The 19,163-nt window shown below is 56.2% G+C and overlaps 1 protein-coding gene across 1 annotated transcript; it reads left to right on the top strand.

Annotated features, from left to right (window-relative positions):
* Positions 1–931: 931 nt before the first annotated feature.
* On the top strand, positions 932–17,391 carry LOC119107287 (protein DENND6B). Its single transcript, XM_037230707.1, has 12 exons — positions 932–1,278; positions 2,200–2,367; positions 4,784–4,944; positions 5,918–6,029; positions 6,732–6,917; positions 11,365–11,609; positions 12,005–12,201; positions 12,720–12,827; positions 13,076–13,248; positions 14,144–14,239; positions 15,339–15,456; positions 17,169–17,391. The coding sequence occupies exons 2-12, from the start codon at positions 2,233–2,235 to the stop codon at positions 17,366–17,368; spliced, it is 1,731 nt and encodes a 576-aa protein (XP_037086602.1). The 5' UTR covers positions 932–1,278; positions 2,200–2,232; the 3' UTR covers positions 17,369–17,391.
* The last annotated feature ends 1,772 nt before the right edge of the window (positions 17,392–19,163 follow it).

The following is a 19,163-nucleotide window of genomic DNA, read 5'->3' as shown; positions in this document are numbered from 1 at the left end:
ACGCTGACCACGCCATTGAAATGAGGGTTTTAAGTTACCCGATGGGATTTTGAAAAGACCGGGATTCACAAGCCACAAAGGTCTTTTAATTCCTGATCATCATTCGGTAATGCGGGTTAGTTGATAAACTTTAGATTAGAACTCGTTGGCGAAACAAATAGCGGAAACCCAACGTTTTTGGATCCACGGTTCAAATGTGAGCCCTGAACTAATCTGGTCTTGCCGCATGCTGACAACGGGTGTCGTAACAAACATGCGTTCCCCTTTGACCACACTGACGTTGAATTGCTGCTGCCACCGGCCGCTTCTATCCAAGTCAGGGGCCTTATAGCGAGCGCGTTCAAAAGAGGGCATTTAGGCTCTCTTCCGCTGTCCCTCCCCCTTTATGGTCGCATTTTTCTTTTAGCACCAAAGATGGCTCCTGACAATGCAAAAGGAGAGCGACGTGTTCTCACTGAGCTACTTCCTTCCGGCGGGGTCTAAAAAAACGGCATGTGACGCTCCCCCCTTCCCCCGAATATAGTATTTGAGTATCCTGGCTGCGCCCCTGCGAGCGCGTTAATAGGGACTTGAACCAACATACCGCCACGGGTTTTGGCTCAATTTAACTGATGGTTCAAATTGAACCCCAGTGGAACCAGGGGCTGATTCCAGTTGAACTGCGGAGGACAACGAGTTGAGGTTCTGTTCCATTTCATTCATTTTGATGGTTGTTGATGCACTTCAGTTTGTAATCGGACGTTTCAGTCCTCATGTCTGTTCGATTTTCTATACCAGATTCGAACTAGCACCATTGATAATGTCTGAGGCTTTCTGGTGAAAACTGGCCGTTTCAGCTTGGTGCTTCAGCTGGTGACCGTGTGTATTTTGGTGATGGAAGGGACCATTCTGGTTGTCCAATTCATTTTTCCCGAGAACTATTTCAACCTTTGAACAGCTGTAAAGCAAGAAGACTAATCACGGAAACACACTGCTGGAGATCTGGCTTAAGGAAAGAAAGGGTGGTGTCTACAAGTGGTTATTCAAGATTCGTGGTGTATTTCTATATCGAATTCAGTAAGCTGTTCGAAGGCTGCGTCTGTCTCCACCCCACGGTTCATTAAGCATACACTATCGCGTACAGACTGACCTTGGCCGCAATAAGTACGGAAGAGGATTGCTCCCGCCCACGTACCTATCTTCCAAATTCGCCTTCGCCCAAAGCATACTCCTGCACCACCTTGAACTTACCGACCTTCGTTGGAAGTGGAAGTCATGAAAGGGAGCTTTGGCGGAGAGGTAAGCAATTTAGTGATAGCAGGGAAGGACAATAGGAACGAAGGACTGAGACAGAAATGCATCACAGGGGCCTGCCAGGCTGCACAAGGCCATACTCAGTTGTACTAATGTAAATCAATTGGAATTGTTCAGTTCAGAAATGCTCATCTTTTCAGATATTGGTTATTTTTGCATCCCTGAAGCCATAAAACCCAACTCTTTCTGTTCCTTTGTTGTCCTCATACTGCATTGTTTTTGCAACTTACAAAGGTTCCTGTAAGACCAGACTTTAAATAGTACATCTCATGCTGAACATGTTTGCAAACATGTGAACATGTTATAGAAGTAATTCCATGCCTAAAGATTCTAAAACATTTTGTAATGCAAAATTATTTTTGCAACATCACAATTGGCCTGACCTTGGTTTGCTGCACATGGGTGTCTGGTCATCAGATAGGTAATCTTCCAGTCAGCCAGCAAATAATAGATGCAATATGCTTGTTGCCTGTGCTCCTTGAAATGAGCCTTGCATCAGCATGATGTACACCATATTCAGGCTGGGCCAAATCTGGCTGAATTTTATTTATCACATGAAAAATGTATTTTTATGGTCTGGCCCTGTTGTTGACCATGCCCAAAGTTTGAAGATTCCTACCGGGTCTCTCCTCAGTCTGCAAAAATCCTTCCACTGCACCAGACCATCACTTTTTTAATGCTGTTCATGTATCCACCACATTGTAGCATTTGTCTAGGTACTGACTGGCAATGCCTGAGTTCACACATAACAATGAAGTTAAGCTGGTGGTTATCTTGATGAAGCCAGTAAGTCTACCAGAGATCAAGACATAGCTGTTTGTTGGTCTGACTTCCATGAAACTGAGAACAAAAATACATAAACAACTGCAATTGCAGGAAAGTACTGATATTGTGAAACATTTGCAGTGCTTGCTGTGCCAGCAGTGAACCGGAGACCACATGATGGAGGAAACAAGGCGGGGATCTTCCAGCTGCCCCGACATTGGGAAGATGATTCCATGGAATGCATTTGATAACTGGGTGCATGCAATATGTGTTGTTACTTTTGACCTGGAGTTGGGACAGGCAATGGAGGTGAGGAAATGGCCTGCCAGTTAGATGATAATCTGACTAATTGGTTGTTATGGCTTTCTGTTATGTGTGACCTTATAATGGCCTTATGATGATGATGACCTGTGATGACCTATTCTAATGACCCTAATCATGATCTTATGTGGCCAAGATGTGCTCATTTGGCTGTGCTTTTCAATAATTTGACCTGCTTCTGTATATTGGAAAGCTTTTATAATTCCATTCAAAATGATGAGTGATATTCTTAATCTGGAAATACTCCACAGTCAGCAGTCTGTCAGAACAGTGTTGTTCAGGGACGTGTGACATTTGCAAAGGGCCAATCAAGGGGCAGCATAGAACCAGCTAAAGATGGGGGTACTGCCCCTGATCCACCACCCAATGTTCCGCAGTTCAGAAGCTAAGGATAAAACAGTGAGACCTACTCTGGTAGAGGGAACATGTCTTTTGTACTGTATTCACTTGAGTGTGAATGACATGGGCTGAGACTCTTGTAATCCAGGTTTTAAGTAAGTTGACTCACAGGGAGCACCATTCCCTTCATTGTTTGTTTTGTTCTTGTCATGACATTTTTTTGCCATGTGGAATAGTGCCACCCCATGACCTTTGGAGCAGCTAGCTTGCACTACCAGTTACTTGCAAAGGTGAAGAAGGTTTTCTATTCACCTGGGAGGTGGTGGGGAGTCCCCCCTCCTCCCAAACTTTGAGAGGGAAATAGTTGAAGTCCTGGGAGAAACCTGCTTTCCCTGCATTATCAATTTTTAAGTGAAGAAGTGGAGAATTAACCATCTGGTTACCCTCAGTCCGTCTTCCGACCTTTTTTGTTGTAAAACCGCACCCCCGAGTCCGGTTACTAGTCGGAGCTTCCTGGCCACGTTGTCGACGCCGGTTTCGGGGCTCATGTGTTTGGACTTCGGACGTGTTTGGCAAGCGTCGATGTCAGATGTGTGGATGACGCCCGGCCATGCGGGCGGCTTGCCTGCCGGGGTCACTGCGGGTCATGGTTGACCGCGGCCGGTCACGTGGGCACCGCCTCTGGCCGTTCGACCGACGGCGGGAGTCGCCGGCCGGTCGGCTGGGACCAGTGCCCAACGCGCACCTGGATGCGGACGCCCGCGCCCGCCTGCCAGCAGTCAACATATTTTTGAAGAGTGCGCAGCTTGTGTTAAGACCGTGTTGTCCGAAAGCACGGCAAGGTAACCTAAAACCCGGGCTGCACGAGGCGCACTTAGTGAAGAGCAGGTCGATGCAGCGCAGAAAGCATTCTGCCGTTTCCCAGTGCGTCTCAATGTTTTGTGTTCAACTTCTGAGTCGCAAAAACCGTGGGGATGGATTAGGTGTTGCGTCGAAGAGAAGACCAGCAATCGGTCGATTGCCAATGGTAACCTTCAACGCTGAAGGTGATGCCCAAGGGTAACCTTGGACATTAATAATGCCCAAGGGTAACCTCGGGACAGCATTGCTTCGATAAACAGCTCCGGATCGAATAATTCCAAGTGGAAGTCGCCGTTCACCACCAAATGATTGATTCTTACGAACATAGCGCAAATCTTATCGCTACATGTTCCCGGCAGTTGCGTAAAGTGACCGTGTGGTATCAGGGTCGTTCAGGATCAGCCGTGGCCAGGATTAGAACAAACATGACCTTGGACGACGTGCAAAAATGTTGAATGCCATCATGGCCCGGCCAGATCTTGGCGAGCCCCGCCCTGTCTCGACAAAAACACGGCGAAAGTGACCACGGCCGTGTTTGACCAATTAAGGTTACTCATACGGCATGCCTGAAAACGCCTTCCGTAAATGTTGTAGAGCAGAGTTCACGGTGTCTGCAGGAACTTAATTTGTGTTAGCTTGAGTATATGCAATCATCAGAGTGATACTAAGCTACACGGAATGCCTCTTATCCCAAAGAATTACCTCCTGCCCAAGATAATGGTTCTAGCGCCACGTTACAAAGCATGGACGTGCGTAGCGAGGCGCATAAAGCTGACACAAATGTTTAATTAAAAGGAACGTTTCAGTTTCTCAGGTTAGGGGTTATGCCATTGTCATGCAGTAGAAATCCTGCGTATTTAACAGAAACGCAGAATGGACAGTGATTCCACTATTTCGAGCCCCGTTTAGTTCTTCTCAACCTTGTGGAGATTTGAAGTCTTTCGGCAAACAAAGAAATGCCAATTCCACATATTGAATAATCCCAAGCGCCAATCACAGAGGTACGCAGGCCACACAGTGATTTATGGTCGTCGCTTACAGAGTTCTCCATCGTCAACAAGCTCCACCGGCATGGTCGGGGTGAAAAATGCCTCTTAGCCAGTTCGAACTGGGTTGGGCCCCATGAGAGCTGTTATGTACAGGAATATTTTAGCGTTCCCCGTCGTACTCTTGCTGGGTGATTGATGGTGTCCGGCGGCGGCAGACGGTGCTGCCCAGCCCTAGCCGGCTGGCGGACCAGGAGCGCTCCAGCGTCTGCTACCTCGCCTTCCCCGACTCCAACTCGGGCTGCATGGGCGACACGCAGTTTCACTTCCGCCTGATGCGGGCCGAGTGTGACGGCGGGCTGTCGGCCGCGCAGACCAGGTGAGCACAGGCTGGGCCGCGTGCCGATGAGGGCAGTCCAGTCCGCTGGCGGCCGCGCAGATCAGGTGAGCACAAGCTGGGCCGCGTGCCGATGAGGTCAGTCCAGTCCGCCGGCGGCCGCGCAGACCAGGTGAGCACAGGCGGGGCCGCGTGCCGATGAGGTCAGTCTTGTGTCAGTCAGTCAGTCAGTCAGTTTAACATGTCAGATTATTCACTCCTCAAGGCTATGGCCAGCCGATCTCGATATTTACATCGGTCCATACGGGGGAGAGGGGAAGTGGGTGACGGTAAGGGGAGGGGGTAAGGGAGGAGGGGGAGGGTGGGGGGAGCATAGATGACCGCTGCTGTATTGGGCTCGTGACGCAATGCTATTTATTCTTATCCAAGTCTAGCCGACACTGAAGTAAGCAAGTTGTGGAGTTTTCACACGCCAGATGGTCTTCCCCCGAGAGGGAATGCATGGGCCGTGGCCAGTCGCGTACTACACTTCATGTACAAAACGCTTGGAGTCCAATTGTACTATTGCTTGCCGTTGTTCCTTAGCCATTTCAGTAAGGTTAGGCTTTTTCGGGATGTTCTGTGCGTGGTGGCGATAACACACCGCGTTGGACAGTGCAGCTGAATGGGTATCCCGCGTTATGTTGGTGTGTTGGCTAATCCACTCTATTTGCCTTCATTGCATTCGCGATGTCACCTTGTTTGGTTGTGATATTACCGGAGTTTTTAGTTACCTTAGTTGACGTCAGCGATATTTCCCATCAGAAACTATAAGATGCTTTGAGATCCGCCAAGCCCTGGTGTGTCCATGCCACGTCGCTATAGCCACTCATTGTAACCGCTGTGAGAGCACCAGTGCTAGTGCCCTACTGACGCCTGCGGGCGATCTCTGACGCCGTCGACGGCCGGCGGCGGCGACCGGCCGCTGCCGGCCGAGGAGGCGGCCGGCTGAGGCGCGCGCCACCCTCCTCGGCAGGTACAACAGCGAGTGTCCGCCGAGCCTGCAGATCGAGAGCGCGTTCCTGTATGGGTTCGCCTACTTCCGACAGGTCAAGGACAGGTCACTGCGTCGAGGCTACTTTCAGAAGGTGTGTCATCCAGTCTGGGCTCGCACGGGCTCAGTCAGGACATTGTGTTGCTTTTCATGCACAGGGAAACCGAAATACGGCTGGAACGTTAAAACTGAATATTGTATGGTGAACAGCATCATCTTTTTATGCTGTCAGGAGCAGTCTATTAATGCAAACAACTTGGCGGGATTGGGTGGACATGTTATGTTCTTAAGATATCGCAGTCAAACTCGTTTAAAACATTTTCTGTACACAACGCTGCCACTTTGCTTGGTGTTAATCTTGAGTGGCTCGTCAGTTCGGGGCGTCCGTCGGAGAGTCGGTGTCTGGGTTTCATCCTGTCTCGTCTGTGGATATGCCTGGCGGTCGCCGACGGATATGTGACGTGACCCGTCCGACCCCGACTGCCGCCGGCCGTCAGGGTCTCGGTGTGGTCTGTGGGGTCGTGTGGTCTGTCCGACCCCGACTGCCGCCGGCCGTCAGGGTCTGGGTGTGGTCTGTGGGGTCGTGTGGTCTGTCCAACCCCGACTGCCGCCGGCCGTCAGGGTCTGGGTGTGGTCTGTGGGGTCACGTAACCCGTCCGACCCCGACTGCCGCCGGCCGTCAGGGTCTCGGCGTGGTCTGTGGTCGTGTGGCCCAGCCGGTCCGACCTCGACTGCCGCCGGCTGGCCGGTGGTGACGCCGGGCCGGAGGCTGACGGCTGTCCCGGTGCGCCGGCAGTCGGTGGTGCTGCTCACCAGGTACCCGTTCGTGAACCTGTTCAGCAAGGTGGTGGGCCTGCTGGCGCCGGAGTACTTCGACGGCGACGGCGACGCGCTGGCGGCGGCGTGCGCCGACATAGACCGGTGGCCGGACCCCGTGCCGGGCCAGACGCTCGGTCTGCTCGTCCGAGGGCACCTCTTCCAGGTCTGTGATGCCCCCTCCCCGCCTACGTCACGCGACGACGGTTGTCAGGCAGCGGCGTGTGCGACCGAGATCACGGGGGGGGGGGGGGGGGGGGCGGGCGGGTGGAATGGGCGTGCCCCTGGCTGCAAACTGTGGACGTTGAATGTGCTAGTTTGAACCATGGCGCAGTGTAGTTTGAGGCCATCAGCCGAATAGCACGGCGGGGTCGTGGCTCGGCGTCATTTGGAGGTGACGCTGCGGCGTGCGGCCAGCCCAGCCGGCGCTCCTCCGTTCGTGGACTGCCGTGCCTGGCCGGCAGCATCGGCCGCGCGGCAGCCGGGGCGGAGGCTATTGGCCGACCGCTCCTGCCACGAGGCGCCGCCACCGAGAAAGCTGGGCGGTGCTGCTGACCTTACATCTGATCGTCCGTGTCCACGCTCGCTCGTGGCATGGGGAGCTGATGTATTTCCATGACCATCGGGCCATTGTAACATCAGTGAGGCGCCTCGTACGGCGCGGAACGAGGGAGATGATTACAGACGCCATAGTTACCAATCATAGCATAGATGCTGTCGGAGCCTAGGCTAATGCGGTCAGACACCTTCGAAAATCCATACCGATGGGCTCGATTAATGCGTTGGAAAGTGCACACTTCATGGAAGCATAGCAATCAAAGGCTCTGTGATGACGCATTCGCGTGTTAACCTCATCACTTACATGACCTGCAAATGGTTGGCCGTGGGTCCGGCGGGTCTGGCACTTTCAGACAACAAAATGCATGGCTTCAGCCATTGCAAAGTTCCTGGCGGCTGTGACCGGGGCATGGTGAACAACGCAACCAGTTTTGCTAGACATTGAATGCAGTGTTATGTGTGTGTGGATTTCGAGACCCAGCCTCTCGGCTCAGAGCGCGGTGCGTTATATGGAGGCGGCTCGAGAAAGGCCGTGTCGGCCGCCTTCGGATCGATCTCTGGCGCGCTTACGGATCGGACCGTGTCGGCTCGCCTTGCGGATGTGTCGGTAATGCGTTCGTGTATGCAGCCGGTTTCTCGGCTTAATCTGTTCTGGGTACCGCGCCTGACATCGGTGCCTCAGAAAATAGCTTAAAAACGTGCCGGTGGGAGGATGCACTCGCCGGCGCGTGACGAGCTGCATACGCCCACTTACAGTTAGTTTCCGACGATGCGCGCTACGACAAATGAACCGTGAAATTTCCGATTCGACACCCGCGTCTCTCAAATATCGGTGAAAGATAGCGTGTAGGTGTACTGAGATGAAAGATATGTTTTTGAGAACCTAAGCTGATGCAATGCGACCCGAGAACTTCAAGGGAGTGTTTCGTACTGTAAGGGGTTTATGGGGTATGGGGTATGGGGTTTCGTATTTTATTTTATGGGAACGGAAATGGTCATATTGAAGGTCATTAGGTGCAGTTCACAGCCCTGTCCTCCTTAAGACCTAAAACGCTCCAGTTTCTGAGCTACGGGACCACGAAGGTGTGCAGATCATTTCGTGCGAACTATTCCAAGGTTTTCAGTCATGAATAACACCACATAAACTTTATTCAAATCCAGCCACCCCGCAGGCCATGCGTCGTTCAAGGAAAACGATTAATCAAGTCGTCAGTGGCTGGCGTTCGTAAAGACTGTTTACAGATATCATGCAGTTCAGCTGTCTCTCAATCAACGTTTTGCAGGCAGCGGAAGATTCAAACAATCACGTTTTATGGTACATAATGCAATAAGTCGAACGTATATGCTGGATCTTACGGAAGTAGGACGTATAATCGAACAAGTTACGAATAGTGTTGAAACCGAGCCTGTGAATACAAGTAAATACCTTTAACTCATGGATAAATATGTAGCGACACCAGGATGAAGGGCCAAAACATGAGCACATAACGATATTTGGCTCAGGATACACATCCAGCACCGCCACGGTCACCCCCCATGCTAAGTGATGGCGAGTAAAACGGAAAATAACGCTACGTCATGTGACGTATTACTGAGCCGGCTCGGTCTTCTACCGTCCATTTGTCAAAGTGCAAGACTTATTTATGATGCATGGGCACTCGATTGGTCAAAAGAATTCGTCATCGCGGAAGTTCTCAGGATGCTCACAAGTGGAGTACTCTGTCCTTGTTTTCAGAGGGGGGGGGGGGGGGGTATGCTACAGTAAAAACGGCCCATAGCCTATTTTAATGGCGCAGAAACATTACTACACTTCTTAGCACCATCAGTACTAAAAATGTCGTGGTACCATTAAAAGATGTTACACGGTCAACAACTGCGTTAGTATGACGAGCATCACTACTATGGAGCCCTTCAAAAATATTGCACTCTTTTCGCGTGATGAGATCAGAGCTCCCGTGTTGACAGTTATCAACCTTCAGTATACGTGAAGATACTGTCTAAACGGCGATATCAAGCAAACATTGGCCATATTGCCGGATTCCGTCATCTCAAGCTGTGCTCATGGTCTTGAGTGAGCAACTCCAAACGAGGAAACCCTTAAAGAATCAGGACACGTGAGTCCAGAAAAACCTCCTAATCTGTTGCGCGGCGGGCCCATTGATGAAATTAGTCCAAAAGGCCAATAAGGGCCCGTTTATAGGGTCAAGTTTAGGCATTTTCCACTAAACAATGCATTGTAACTTACGACATTGTTAACTGCATGATGCATGTCAGATTCTGGTTGGTCAACTTGGTCGCTATCAAACGGGTTGAGGCCATCATATGTTTTTTTATAAATTTATCCCGAATGGTTTGTATGGGTGACTTCGGATTCAGAGTACCTGCTAAGCATAGCTTGTTGCGTGTACCCCAAACCCACCACCCAAGCGTGCCGTCCAGTTCAACAGCTAATTTTGCCTACGCCCTTTCGCCGGACAGGAATGCGGAGGGTTTTACGTGCCGCACAATGCTGCGACACGGCCGCCTCGGGTCTGGGTTGAGCCTCGTTGACCAGTTGCCAGCTGGCCTTTCCGTTTCAGTCGGGTCAAACAATGCGCCCACTCTGGGACTCGTACCCAGTGCCGCTGGATTACGAGTCCAGCATCTTTCCCCAAGACCACGGAGGCGGCATCAGTTCACGTCATATTCTGAAATTGCACTTTATGACGCGACTTAACTCAGGCCAAATGTGGTTTTAGAGTCTAACACATCTCTGTGGAGTTATACCGCCTCCAAAGATACCTGGTCGTTTCACCATTCCAACATGCTTGGCATGTTGCGAGGCATCAGTTCACGATGTCATATTCTGAAATTGCACGCCACTAAAAATTTATGACGCGACTTAACTCAGGCCAAATGTGGTTTTAGAGTCTAACACATCTCTGTGGAGTTATACCGCCTCCAAAGATACCTGGTCGTTTCACCATTCCAACATGCTTGGTCAAATTTGTGAACCGTTGCCCTGATAAAGCCGATACTTTAACACGCGGGTTTTACACGCATGAGTCATTTTCAGCAAAAGCGGAAGAATTAGGATATGAAGCACGGGTCAGTCCGTCGCGGGTTGGCGGTCGCTCCTCCGGCAGAATGTGTTGATCTACGACGCCGTGCTGTCTATATCTGAGCCTGGTTTCAACTCGGGTCATACGACTTTTTCGCTCGTAGCGAATGCCACTTTTCCGTCGTACCTAAGTGGGAAAGCTGCATATGTTGTTTCAATTGCCGCCCATCTTACCCAAGTGAAAAAGTTCTAGTTATTGTTCCCATTGCCTTATCACTGTGAAATGCTTGATGGAAGACACTCTTTAATTCACTTCGTCTTTGGTCTTGCTTTTAATTAGAAAACCATGACGAAGGCTGACCACCGGCCAGTGCCGACTGTCTGTCTGCTGACGCGGACCGGTGCCGTCTGTCTGCTGACGCCGACCGGTGCCGTCTGTCTGTCTGCTGACGCCGGCCGGTGCCGTCTGTCTGTCTGCTGACGCGGGCCGGTGCCGTTTCTGTCTGTCTGCTGACGCGGGCCGGTGCCGTCTCTGTCTGTCTGCTGACGCGGGCCGGTGCCGTCTCTGTCTGTCTGCTGACGCGGGGCGGTGCCGTCTCTGTCTGTCTGCTGACGCCGGCCGGTGCCGCCTGTCTGTCTGCTGACGCGGGCCGGTGCCGCCTCTGTCTGTCTGCTGACGCCGGCCTCTGTCTGTCTGCTGACGCGGGCCGGTGCCGTCTCTGTCTGCCTGCTGACGCGGACCGGTGCCGTCTCTGTCTGTCTGCTGACGCGGGCCTGTGCCGTTTCTGTCTGTCTGCTGACGCCGGCCGGTGCCGTCTCTGTCTGTCTGCTGACGCCGGCCGGTGCCGTCTGTTTGCCGACGCCGGCCGATGCCGTCTGTCTGTCTGCTGACGCGGGCCGGTGCCGTCTATCTGTCTGCTGACGCGGGCCGGTGCCGTCTCTGTCTGTCTGCTGACGCCGGCCGGCGCCGTCTCTGTCTGTCTGCTGACGCCGGCCGGTGCTGCCGACGTCTCAGGTGCGGCTGCCGGCGCAGCAGGACAGGATGTTGACCTGTGCGCCACTGCCGGCCTCGCCGGCCCGCCGGCCGGCCGCGGCCAGCACGCTGGTGGCCAGCGTGCACGAGCCAGACCTGTTCTCGGCGCTGCAGCCGCTGCTGGCACACGCCCAGCTGCTCTGGGAGCTGGTCATCACGGCCGAGCCGCTGGTCGTCATGGCGACCACGCCGGCCGTCTGCAGTCACGTGGTGCAGGCGCTGGTCAGGTGAGCGCTGCCCTGCCTCCTGTTCCGCCCACCGCAACTCGTCTGATCACCAGATCATGCCACGTGTGCTTCTCTCCTCATTAGTGTAGGTGTATTATGTATAGTACCAACGTAAATTCAACATCCTCTCTGCCAATGCTAGCGTATTACATCAAGCCAAGAAACCGTGAAGTTGTGTTACAACATCGAACTCGCAATCGCCCTTTGTCGAGTACTGTGTGTATTTTGGTTATTGGTGCACGCCCTGCTGGCTTAGGCTCGCGGTGGTTACCATGACCAGCGCCTCTTGGGGCTTTAGTTAAAGGTGTCCCGGCGCCAGGTGATGCGGGGCGCAGAACTCTGGTCGCATTATGCTTGTGGTAGTCGGCGAGTAACGCCGTCTGGCTTGGCCACAGTCTGGTGTGGCCGCTGCGCTACTGCGGCGACTACCGGCCCTTCTTCACCATCCACGACACCGACTTCAAGGACCTGACGCAGCTGGGCGGGAGCCAGGCTCCGCCGCCCGTCATCCTGGGTGTCACCAACCCGTTCTTCGCCAAGACGCTGCAGCAATGGCCGCACATCCTGCGCATCGGCGGGCCGGCCGGCGGACGTGAGTGGTCAGGCGGCGGACGTGAGTGGTCAGCCGGCGGACGTGAGTGGTCAGGCGGCGGACGTGAGTGGTCAGCTGGCAGACGTGAGTAGTCAGCCGGCGAACGTGAGTGGTCAGGCGGCGGACGTGAGTGGTCAGCCGGCGGACATGAGTGGTCAGGCGGCGGACGTGAGTGGTCAGGCGGCGGACGTGAGTGGTCAGGCGGCGGACGTGAGTGGTCAGCCGGTGGTTTGGAGTGGTTAGCTGGTGGGTGGGAGTGGCCAGCTGGAGGACGTGAGTGGTCAGGCGGCGGACGTGAGTGGTCAGCCGCCGGACAGTGAGTGGTCAGGCGGCGGACGTGAGTGGTCAGCCGGTGGTTTGGAGTGGTTAGCTGGTGGGTGGGAGTGGTCAGCCGGTGGGTGGGAGTAGTCTCGGCTGGCTTGTCAGGGGGATGGGGGGGGGGAGGAGCAGGAGTGGTCAAAGTGCTTTTACAAGTTGCTTGTAACTTGTAAAATGTAGCGACATGGTTTTCGTTTCAGGCTTGGCTGGTACCACGCAGAAGAACAAGATTAGGAAAGGCGGCAGTCTAAAGACCGTTGACTCGAAGCCCGGCCTCTACACACAGTACAAACCATTTCTACAGAGAGGTAGGCTAGCACTCGAACGTAAGCCGGCATAGTGCATGACAGAAGGCGCTGTGCCATGGTCTTGTGACGCTTGCTGGTCCCTGCACTCATCACCCCCTGCTGGGAAGCACCCAGCGCACTGATGCCGCCTGGATGGCAGCCTGCCGCTGCTGACCGGCTGCTGGCTCAGGCTGAGACTGGTGACGGGCGGCAGCTCAGCCCGGCGTCGGGGACCGGCTGGTGACGGTGTGCCACCCGTCCGCCCGTAGACAAGACGATACAGGGCAAGCTGCAGCGGGGACAGGCGACCGAGCGGCCGCAGGAGGCGCAGAGCGCCTTGCTACGGCGCTACCTGCTGGAGCTGACGCAGAGCTTCGTGCTGCCGCTGGAGCGCTACATCGCCACGCTGATGCCGCTCCAGCGCAGCATCTCGCCGTACAAGGTAGACTGGTGCGACGGTGCACCGTCGGCCCGGCACCGCTCCGCCGGGGGTGCCGCGGCCGTCAGGGATCGGCCAGCCGTCGGGGAGGCCCGGTGCCGGGTCTGGCTGCGCTGCGGCCGTCTGGGATCGGCCAGCCGTCGGGGAGGCCCGGTGCCGGGTCTGGCTGCTCTGCGGCCGTCTGGGATCGGCCAGCCGCCGGGGAGGCCCGGTGCCGGGTCTGGCTGCGCTGCGGCCGTCTGGGATCGGCCAGCCGTCGGGGAGGCCCGGTGCCGGGTCTGGCTGCTCTGCGGCCGTCTAGGATCGGCCAGCCGTCGGGGAGGCCCGGTGCCGGGTCTGGCTGCTCTGCGGCCGTCTAGGATCGGCCAGCCGTCGGGGAGGCCCGGTGCCGGGTCTGGCTGCTCTGCGGCCGTCTGGGATCGGCAGCCGTCGGGGAGGCCCGGTGCCGGGTCTGGCTGCTCTGCGGCCGTCTGGGATCGGCCAGCCGTCGGGGAGGCCGGTGCCGGGTGGCTGCTCTGCGCGGCCGTCTAGGATCGGCCAGCCGCCGGGGAGGCCGGGTGCCGGGTCTGGCTGCTCTGCGGCCGTCTGGGATCGGCCAGCCGCCGGGGAGGCCCGGTGCCGGGTCTGGCTGCGCTGCGGCCGTCTAGGATCGGCCAGCCGCCGGGGGAGGGGAGGGCGCCGGTGCCGGGTCTTGCTGCCGCGCTGCCGCCTCCGGTCGCACCGGCTGGCCAGCTGTTATGCCGTGGTGAACCTATGCACGGTGGTGGTTACGATGTGGTCTCGCCTGGTGTGTGTCCGCACACCAGGGTGTTGCACTTGGTGAGGATCACCCGCATTGTCTGTGAATCATTGTTACCAGGGTCCCTGATGTAGTGTTATTGGTCGTCCACCTTCTCAGGCGGCGCCGGTGATGCGCCCGTTCAACCCGGACGACTTCTGCCAGCGCCTGGGCGACTCCGGGCCTCAGCTCACCACCGGAATCAAAGGAGACTGGGTAAGCGCTCGCGCCACGCACGCTCTCAGCAGTCTGCCAGCCGAGGTTCGCGGCTCGCGGCCGGCGGGAACAACGCCTGGTCCGTGGCTGTTGCTCCGTGGTCATGCAGAACGGTGATAGTTCTTACCGCAAACACGTACAATCAGATGAAGCCAACTCTCTGAGACGGTGCTCTTCGTGTGGTGCTACTACGCAATAGCTATCAAGAGGCATGCGACGGGTCAGCCCGTTCACCGTGTTCGGGACTGTCGTGTGTGGTGTAGCGGTGTGCCGGATCGTCGTGTGTGGTGTAACGGTGTGCCGGATCGTTGTGTGTGGTGTGACGGTGTTCCGGACCGTCGTGTGTGGTGTGACGGTGTTCCGGGCCGTCGTGTGTGGTGTAACGGTGTGCTGGATCGTCGTGTGTGGTGTGACGGTGTGCCGGATCGTCGTGTGTGGTGTGACGGTGTGCCGGATCGTCGTGTGTGGTGTGACGGTGTTCCGGACCGTCGTGTGTGGTGTGACGGTGTGCCGGATCGTCGTGTGTGGTGTAAACAATGTGCCGGATCGTCGTGTGTGGTGTGACGGTGTTCCGGGCCGTCGTGTGTGGTGTGACGGTGTTACGGACCGTCGTGTGTGGTGTAACGGTGTGCCGGATCGTCGTGTGTGGTGTAAACAATGTGCCGGGTTGTCGTGTGTGGTGTGACGGTGTTCCGGGCCGTGGCCGTCGTGTGTGGTTTAACGGTGTGCCGAACCGTCGTGTGTGGTGTAGCGGTGTGCCGGACCGTCGTGTGTGGTGTAACGGTGTGCCGGATCATCGTGTGTGGTGTGACGGTGCTCCAAACTGTCGTGTGTGGTGTGACGGTGTGCCGGACCGCCGTGTGTGGTGTTACGGTGTTCCGGACCGTCGTGTGTGGTGCGACGGTGCTCCAAACTGTCGTGTGTGGTGTGAAGGTGCTCAAAACTGTCGTGTGTGGTGTGACGGTGTTCCGGACCGTCGTGTGTGGTGTGACGGCGTTCCAGCCCGTCGTGTGTGATGTGACAGTGTTCCGGACAGTCGTGTATGGCGTCATGGCGTTCCGGCCGGACCGTATCGCACTAACCATCATTCCGGAGGCAGGTGGGGCTGTACCGACGCTTCTTCCGTTCGACCAACTTCAGCCACTGGTTCAACGAGCGTCACGACGATATCAGCCGCAAGCTGCAGGCCCTGCACTTGGAGGCGCTCAGTGACGCGGGTGAGTGGCGTCGCTGCCAGCCGCAGCCGCTCAGTGACGGTGACGCGCCGCTGCCACAGCGTCAGTGAGTGGTGAGTCGTCGCGCCAGCCACAGCCTCAGTGCGCGTAAGTGACGCGGTGAGTGAGTGGCGTCGCTGCCAGCCACAGCCGCTCAGTGACGCGGTGAGTAGCGTCGCTGCCAGCCACAGCGCCGTACGCGGTGAGGCAGTAGCAGACGCGTGAGTGCCGCTGCCACAGCCGCTCCAGTGACGCGGTGAGCGTCGCTGCCAGCCACAGGCAGCGCGTCAGATGAGTACGCGTGAGTAGCGTCGTCGCTGTGACGCGGGAGCGTCGCTGCCACCACACGCTCAGTGACGCCGTGAGTGAGTCGCTGCAGCCACACAGCTGCTCAGTGGACGCGGTGAGTAGCGTCGCTGCCAGCACACAGCCGCTCAGACGCTAGTGACGCCGGTGAGTGAGCGTCGCTGCCAGCCACACCGCTCAGTGCGCGGTAGTGCGTCGCGCCAGCCGCAGCCACTCAGGCCGCTGTCAATCAGTGCCGCTGCATGGATTAGACGTGTGACGTCCAGGCCGGTGCCAAGCGTTCAGCTGCGCGTGGGGTCGTGAGTGATTCAGTCGTTTGTGGATCTGTGCCAGTGATGGGGCTTAGTCACGTGGGGTTCAGTACCATTGTGGGTGGTTCAGACGCGTTTGTTGCAGCACCAATGTAAGTGATTCAGTCGTGTTTGGATCAGTACCAGTGTGAGTGATTCAGTCGTGTATGAATCAGTACCAATGAGGGGTGTCCACTCGTGTGAGTTTCAGTGCCGGTGTGAGTGATTCAGTCGTGTTCAGGTCAGTACCAGCGTAAGTGATTCGGACGTGTGGGGATCAATGTCTGGGGTTCGGTCGGAGTGATTCCGTCGTGCGGGGATCAATGTCTGGGGTTCGGCCGTGTGGCGGTCGGCGCACCACGGTAGGGGTCAGTCGCGTGTGGGACTGCTCAATCGCCTGTGGATGAGGACCAGAACCGGCGGGTCAGTAGTGTGTGGGTCAGTACTAGTGCCGAGGCTGAGTTATCTGTCAGTCGTTACCCCAGTACCAGGGGTGGGCCAGAGTGGTCAGTGGGCTCTCGGGTTTTAATGGTGCGTCAACTGCGATGGTGTTTGCTTCTGGGTCAGAGTGGCTCACAGGCCCAGGGAGCCCACATATGCCAAATTGTTCGCTCCAGGGTTTTTCCTAGATGTTGACGCGTCAGAGAAACATAAAAAGGTGGTGTTCGCAATCTGTTACTTACGGTTGTTGTTCCGCTGGTCGTTCTCTCGCTGGGGGCCGTCCGTCTGGGATTAACATAGTTATTGGCCCAGCGGCGGCCATACCGGTGCTGACGCCAACAGTCAACACGTTACGGAACTGACTCCCCCGTAAGCAGCGGTTACTGCGTCCCTGAAGTGATCGCTATGATCAGCAGTTGCCACATCACATCACAGCAGTGGTACCTTCAACACCAGCAGCGGTGGCGTATCACCAAGAATCGTCACATCATGCCAAAGCAATGACTCACCAGAGATCAGCTATCAACTTCACAATTAACATCACGTAACATTGACGCCACCATCGTCAGCTATGCCCCCACCTCGTCGGGTCACTGGTGTGGCTGGCCGTCACCGGGTGACGGCCACCACACCAGTGACCACGCGACGTCACGCTAGTGACGTCCGGCTGCCGGCAGGACGTGCTGACCTGGGTCAAGGACAAGCAGGAGGTGGAGGTGGTGGACCTGGTGTTGCGGCTGCGGCGCAAGCTGGCTGACGCCGACACAGACCGACTGCCGGTGCACGCCAGCACGTTGGCCAAGCTGCGGCTCCAGCTGCGCGACGTCACGCGCAGCCTGCCCGAAGACGTGCGCGCCGTGCTGAAGCAGCCCAGCTGACCGCCGCCGGACGCTCCGGTGGCGCTGCAGCAGGCCAGCTGACGGGCGCCGCCGGACGCTCCGGTGGCGCTGCAGCAGGCCAGCTGACGGGCGCCGCCGTCCGCTCCTGCGGCGCTGCAGCAGGCCAGCTGACGGGCGCCGCCGGCCGCTCCTGCGGCGCTGCAGCAGGCCAGCTGACGGGCGCCGCCGGCCGCTCCTGCGGCGCTGCAGCAGGCCAGCTGACGGGCGCCGCCGACTGCGCGTATCACCGCGTTGTAACGGCCGTCCGGTGACCTGTGGTGCTCAACACAACCTCACGACAGTGCCATGCTACGAACGGCGCGGCGCGAGGCGTGCACGAGGCCGTGCCATGGGGTGGTGTCGCTGTGGCCGCCGTATCCGGACTGGCTGGGGGAGGTGGGCTCGGTTCGTCCGGGTGGTCGTCGAGATCGTGCTGTGTCGTAGTAGTGGAGCTGGTGAAGATGTGGGTTTGGGATGGCGGAAGCCGGGAATCTCACGGAGTTGATATCGATGCGTCGTAGCTAGGTCATTTAGAGCCAAAGGACTTTGGAAGCTGATGTGTTGCAGTACTGACGTAGTTTACCACGGCTGTTGACATGTGGCATGGTTGTTATGATGCCAAAGCTAATGTTCAATGCTTCATCATGCACGAAGAGTACGCCATGAAGTGATCACTTTGTTTTCCATGCCGTAATGATGTGGTCTTGTCTCCTAATGCTCATCCAACGAACGTGTGATTGCTCACCGACATGAGGAGGTTGTGCCGAGGATTTCGCGTCATTTTCTTACATCACTGCCCCAATCTGACTTACCTACTTAACGTAGAATACTGAAGGAACATTTCGTCCGTTTCAATCATAGTTCGAAGTGGAGGCATACGAAGCAACAAATTAGATAATGCTACTAGAATCCTGCTTAACCGTTACAGGTGACGTAACGGCTCGAGGAGCATGCAAGTAAATATTTTGTTTACTACTGGGATGCGATTTCCGAGTCTATCAGAACACCTTACTCATTTGTCATCTGATGTTTCATATGGCGACCTTTTGAAATTAACAATCCGGACAAGCGCTTAACTCTTGCCTTTTCCGGCAAAGTGGTGACCGCGGCGATATTTTGGACACGGTGATGCTCATCATGGCGGCCACCTCCCACGGTTGGAGGTGCTGTGGGCTGCCCACCTTCCACGCCCACCCCTCGAGCGCAGAATCTGACGTGATCTGATGAGGGCGAAATCAACTAACCGCTCGTGCGTGGCTGACGTGATTGGGGACCCCTGCAGCCGCTTCTGCCAGCCGGACGTGCCGAGCTGGTGTTCGGCGGCGCGCCGACTGGGACCGGTCGAAGCGGGGGTCCGCCGCTGACGGGCCTGCCGGCGCCGCGTGCCGACCGCGTTACAGACGGCTACCAGGCGCCACTCACGGGGTGATGGGGAGTTGGCCCGACCGCCGGGACTTTGTGGAAGGCACTGAAAGGTAGATGTGTTTTGATGGATGTAGCACGGAAAGGGGTGCGTACGGGCGTCAGGTGAGCTCACTGCTGTCATGTGACACCATATTTTGGCAATACATCGTCACAAATGGTGAAATCGTGGATTTATGTGATTTTCGCCTCGATGGTTTCATTTGAGAAAATGGTTGAAGCCTTTGCGGTCGATTCCATCAGACACCAGCAGTATGTACACTGCCGCGCAGTACACGCGCAAGGGCGCAGCAACATGGTCAAGTTGTCGAGTAGAAGTGCCTGCGGCAGGGAGCTAAGTGCCTCAGGCACATTGTCGCTGCAAGTGCTACCA

This window comes from Pollicipes pollicipes, unplaced genomic scaffold (genome assembly GCF_011947565.3).
Source record: "Pollicipes pollicipes isolate AB1234 unplaced genomic scaffold, Ppol_2.1 Scaffold_6686;HRSCAF=7923_pilon_pilon_pilon, whole genome shotgun sequence".
NCBI classification, from domain to species: Eukaryota; Metazoa; Arthropoda; class Thecostraca; order Pollicipedomorpha; family Pollicipedidae; genus Pollicipes; species Pollicipes pollicipes.
Note: the sequence above shows the minus strand (reverse complement) of the source record. Positions and strands in the feature narration are given on the sequence as shown.